General features: G+C 33.2%; 1 protein-coding gene across 2 annotated transcripts; it reads right to left on the bottom strand.

The window, feature by feature from the left end:
* Positions 1 to 402: 402 nt before the first annotated feature.
* Positions 403 to 4,621, bottom strand: LOC142522678 (uncharacterized). Of its 2 annotated transcripts, XM_075626211.1 has the most exons (14): positions 4,399 to 4,620; positions 3,926 to 4,078; positions 3,694 to 3,792; positions 3,149 to 3,250; positions 2,809 to 2,952; positions 2,323 to 2,417; positions 2,115 to 2,244; positions 1,933 to 2,037; positions 1,569 to 1,675; positions 1,434 to 1,485; positions 1,137 to 1,226; positions 961 to 1,045; positions 769 to 833; positions 403 to 687 (listed from the first exon to the last, which is right to left on the bottom strand). In XM_075626211.1, the coding sequence occupies exons 1-14, from the start codon at positions 4,489 to 4,491 to the stop codon at positions 598 to 600; spliced, it is 1,410 nt and encodes a 469-aa protein (XP_075482326.1). In that variant the 5' UTR covers positions 4,492 to 4,620; the 3' UTR covers positions 403 to 597. The 2 variants fall into 2 exon arrangements, with proteins under 2 accessions (XP_075482326.1, XP_075482327.1); XM_075626212.1 differs by lacking the exons at positions 403 to 687; positions 769 to 833 and having other exon boundaries at positions 1,137 to 1,219; positions 4,399 to 4,621.
* Between the last annotated feature and the right edge of the window lie 1,212 nt (positions 4,622 to 5,833).

Raw genomic sequence — 5,833 nt, 5'->3', positions numbered from 1 at the left:
GGCTATAGTTTTTGCTTCTTAAATATCAAGTTGTAGGTTCAATTCTTACTTGAATTTTTTTCTTTCTTTTTCTCATTTATTTTTTTAATTTATATATCAAAATTATAGTATGATCTCTCACTATTTCTTTTAATTACGTTTTGATCTTTATTTAAATATAAACCAAATGAATTATAAAAAATATTATACAAACACACAATGCGTACATCAATATAATAGTACAACTAAAAGAATTTACAATTACTAAAATAAAAATAATATAGTTTATTTTTAATTGATTTCAGTTTTTTATAATATAATAATTTTAAATGAGATTTGATATGATCATTTGATTTGGATACAATTTCAAGAAAATTCAAATAATTTGTTTGTTGTTAAATTTACGAAACATTGGATATTAAATAAAATAAAGATGAATTTGATATCGAAGAAAAAATTACACACATTATTATCAGTAAATTCACTGACATCTGAGGTTTGGTTACTATTATTCTTCTTCAAATTATTATTATTAAATTAATAAAAACATGAATAAATTCGATAAAACTTATTTAGACAGACTATAATGTACATGGGAACATAATCCATACTCGTGATCTAAGTGAAATATGCGGCTTCTAGTTCCCTGGCTTTCTTGCCACATCCTTCAGCTTCTTCTCCCTTTCCCAACATTAAAAAAGCCTTCTCCTATATCACGAAATCGACGACGATAGAAGATAGCACATGTTTAAAGGAACTAAATGCGAAAACGTCACAGACGACACATACCAAGAGGCACCACAAGAATGGCGCGCCTTCCCGCCGCTTCAATTGTTTTTCAATAGCTTGGATTGCTACAAGGAACACAAGTAAACCAGTCAGGGGCGTAATCAGGAGTTTAGAAACGGATGAGGAAGAAGGTTGAAATGATATTTCAAGTACATGTTATTTCTTTTATGGAGTCAAGCTCTCAACTCGTACCTTTCGTGGGTTCCCCGGTATTAAGTAGCAAACTGATATATACTTCAGTGAATACCTCAAGCTGTTCATCAGACGCCCCGATTATCTAGCACAACAATGATCGATTGATATCTTCCCAACCGGGATACATTAGAATATGGCGAAAAATAAGAATTCAGATGCATTTGTCATGCTACCTTAAAGTTCACAGCATCGAATTCATGTCCAAGGGATTCCCGTGCCTGCTCATAGTCTCCCTTCCCATACTTAAAGAGACATTCTGCAAGCTAAAAAGGTGTGTTTATATCATCAAGACTCTCCATTTAAGACGAGTATTCAAAGTTCAAAGCTAGCTCAAGATGTCTAAACAATCGTTCATCAAGTCAATGTCGAATTGAAAATAGATAGTTAGCAAGAAACAACTACTGATTGCAATTTTCAGGGCAGTGTAGAATTGGACGCGTTTCAAATGCACAAAAAAAAGAGAAACGAACCGAGAGTCCCCTCAGCATTAATTGTCGTTTCTTCTCACTCATCACAGAAATTCTACACAAAGAAGTGCACATCAAATCAGATACTAGATTTCTGTGCAACAAAAACCATGGGAGAGAACAATAAGATCTCCGCACCTCGAATTCAGGCCCTTGAGAAGATCTTCAGCTTTGGTGAATTCTCCAGTAAATGATAGAGCCCACAGTGCCAAGATATCGAAGTGCCAGTCCAAAAACCAAAATGCCTAAACCGATCATGTTCGAATAATCAGACTATCAGAGTACCATATCCGACTTACTTATATGATGAAGTCTCAAATACAAAGCATGATTAGCGACTTCTGTCCAAAAAGTGCAGGGGACAAGCCTCTTTTGTTTCACCCTTCTCTTCCATTGATGCCTTGTATTTTTTCCCCCAATGAAAAACTAACTAATTTGTACAGTTTTTCAAATGAAAGAGAGAAAACGAGAGACAAGAAGATAATGGCAACTGGTTACTCACTTGATTTGTTAGATTATTGGCTAAAACCCTTAGGCGGTCACCAAATGCATGAAGCTCACCACGGACATATACACGCAGTAACAGGCCAACAGCGTTTAAGTAGACCTGCAAGAATCGAACACAATTGTATATTCTAAACGACGAAAAAATAAACTGCGATAAAAGAAAAGCATGATGTATACCTCAGCAGCCACGGCATCACTTCTTTCCAGTTCTTTCAAGATACAATGATCATAAACATCTCGTATTTTAGTCATAGGAGCCTTGCCTTCTAAATAGCATAGAGCAACATGCCACCAGTTGTGTGTCAACCTAATAAAAATGCATCTTTAAAATCTGAATGGAATAAATAGAAAGTAACAATGCCGTTTTTTGTGAATATCTACAAACATAAAAGACGATAAAGAACTCCATGATCTTGCACAGTCCTCCATGAATTCCACCGCTTCCTTGAAGCGACAATCAAACTGGTAAACATGGCAAAGCTGCATAAAGAAAATACCACGATCATGTAAGAGTCCATCAAAGTACAAAGCTTTTATTGGACAATCAAGCAATTATTTACTTCTTGCCACCAGTAAAATTTATCAATGCACGAATGTCACACTCCACATACAAAAGCTAATAACGCTTCAAGTTGAGCCACAAAGTATGAAAACTGGTGCATTAGGAAAGCCAAAAGAATTTTCAATGACCATGATTAAATAATGTATCCAAAGAAAATTGGAATCTCATGTTAAAATGAAAAAATCATTCTATACTAAAAGGCTTTCTTTTTTTTAAAAAAAAAAAAAGTTAAAACGAGGATAAGTGATGATGCATTCTAAATTTAGTGCTATAAACTGAATAAAAGAATATGAATCCAGGCAAACTTACGGCATGTTGTGACCAAGGGTCATCCTTGTTGATCTCATATCCCTTCTTTCCAGCTTTCTCTGCATCTTCCATTCTGCCAAGCTCTAATAAAGGAAAGGCAAGCATGCTATATATATAATTTTCATTCCCGTTAATTGGCAGGACCTGTTCCAAGAACATATTTTTCAAATCTAGGAGGTTCGATTTTCATCTCTTATTTATCTGTTTCTGAAACAGTTGTCATTATACACAAGAAGATAATCTTTGAAATACTGTCACGGAAATGTAAAAGCCATGACGAAATCATAACTTGCAAAGAAGTCACACACGAGATTTGTTCAACCACAACTTCAGTAAGTACCTGTTCTACAAGTTTCAGAGATAGATCCGGTTGGCCCATATAAAAACATAGAATTTGAGCTCTCTTAAGTGATACAAGATCTCTAGGAAAATCTTGTAAGAGCTGTAACAAAGCCAATAGAAAGAACCTTAAATCATGATCACAGAGTACATGCAAGATATTTAAAATTTTGAATTTCACCATCCATAGGAGTATGAAAACTTCAATAATGTTCCCACCATACTAATAATAAATTGAAAAAAATCTCAACAAAAGAAAAACAAGATATAAACTAGATCAAGAAAAGGAAACAGAGTGTCAAAATTGGGACTTGGACCTAACTCAACCCCAAAAATTAGCTCAAGGGGAGAAATGTCCAAGTCCATATATGTAACTCCCAGTGATTTTTATCCAACCGATTTGGCACAACTAACACATGACTTGAACCTAACTCAACCCAAAAAAGTTCAAAAGTGGAGGATTGTCCAAATCCATATATACAATTAGGATTTTTATCCAACCGGCGTGAGACAACTAACCCAGAGTAATCAATATTCAGTAGTAACCTTGGAATGCAACTCCACAGCTAGATCATCATCTCTATTAGGAGAAATGAAATACAGCACAACATCAAACACGGCCTTCTCATACGAACTAGCATGCTTCTGTCCAAATTCAAAAAATCCATCCATTGTCAAGAAGATAAAAGAAAGAATAGGCACCAGAAAGAAGGAGATGCTGAATTATAAGACCCTAAAACCGAACCCATTAATAATATTGAATCAACAAAATATATACGAGACAAGACTTGGCCGCATCAATGAACGGCGAAGCGCGAGATGAATCCCCGGAGCAGAGAAAATGAGCAGCCAAAATGTTTCCAAGAACACATTGTGGATCGCTTCTTGGAGCATCCAATATTACAGACCTTTTTCTGCCATAACTAAGCACCTAAGAAAACCGCAATTCAAGAACTCATTCATAGAAATCTATCAAGCAATCAAATAACAACACAATAAATAACATTTCAAAAAGTGAATTTCGAGGAATCCAAGAACTACACCACGAGTAGCATCTAGAAACCATCTTTCAAGAAACCAAAGAACTAAACAATAAACAAGAACCATAAAATATCTTCCAAGAAATTAAAGAACTATATATCAAACAACACTTAAGAAAATAACCCTCAAGTAATCAAAGAACCACACAACAAATAAAACATCATGAAAACATATCTCAAGAAATAAAAGAAGCCTACACTAACATTTTACCTGTTGATAGTATGAATCGATGGCAGACATACAAGCATCTGAACAAGTTCTAACTTCGTAACCCCACCTGTCTAATTTCATTTCAACTTCCATATCTCTAAATTAAATAATGGGTTTCGGTGAATGTCACTGGAAACCTGGGATTTGTTGATTAACTTTTACATAGTTGGAGCTCGAAAATGCAACATTCTTTCCCTTTCACGGGCTTAATAAAAAAAATTTTGGGCGTTTTCTCCAATTATCCAATTGACATAATTTATTCGAAGTCCAAATGCCACGTGGCCCGGGGCTCGAGAATTCCAAAACTAACTTTCTTTATTAATAAAATACTAATACACCGACGTTGTATTTATATAATATTTTTTATAATTTATTTAATTTATATTTAAATAAAATTAAAATATAATTATAAAAAATAGTAAAAAACAACATTGTCATTTTGATATATAAAATAAAAAAATAAATAAAAAAAAATTCAAATAAGAATATAAGCGGCAACTTAATATTTCAAAAATAAAGACTTTATCTATTGAGCTACCATAATTTACAATAAAATTTTAGCACTTTATATATATATATATATATATATATATATATATATATATATATATATAAATTATTAAAACAGACAATGGCACCAAAAATTAAGTATTTTTAATTGATCAAACTTAATAATATAGTATATATATTATCGCTTATGTCCTACAATTTTTTAATAAGACATAAAAATTTATATAAGACAATTTCGTTTTACTAAAAATTATACTTATTGTTGGGTACAATAATTGTTTATGTTTGGTAGAGCAATCGAACCGTGGTGCTTGAGCTGCTGTGCAGTTTAAAAGATTTGAGTTGCATCATTACTACTAGCTATAGGCTATAGCTTTTGGTAAAGCGGTAAGCACTCGATCCTACAATTGGTATCAGAGCCAAGATCACGGGTTCGATTCTCATGATTGCAAGGAGTGCGATTATTGGGAGGGAGATTGTTGGGTGCAATAATTGTCCTTGCTTGGTAGAGTAATCGAACCGTGGTGCTTGATCTGCTGTGCGGTTTAAAATATTTGATTTGCACCATTACTACTAGCTATAGCTTTTGGTAAAGCGGTAATCACTCGGTCCTACACTTATTAGTAATAGTGTAATTTAAATATTTTCAATTGTATAATAGTTGAAACATCAGGTTTCGATTATTTTATTCAACAAAGACAATTATTGTACACAATTATCTCTTAATAATTGTATTTTTTGCAATCAATGAAAATCGAATCCATGACATTGATTTTGATACCAATTGTAGGATCGAACACTTGTCACTTTATCAAAAGAGCCGGTGATAACAGTACAACTCAAATATATTTTAAATCGTATAACAGCTTACTAATCATGTTTCGATTGATATATATTCAGCATGAATAAAATTATTTTACCCAAC

Source organism: Primulina tabacum, chromosome 13 (genome assembly GCF_025594145.1).
Source record: "Primulina tabacum isolate GXHZ01 chromosome 13, ASM2559414v2, whole genome shotgun sequence".
Lineage (NCBI taxonomy): Eukaryota > Viridiplantae > Streptophyta > Magnoliopsida > Lamiales > Gesneriaceae > Primulina > Primulina tabacum.
This window is presented reverse-complemented; position numbering and strand designations above follow the sequence as displayed.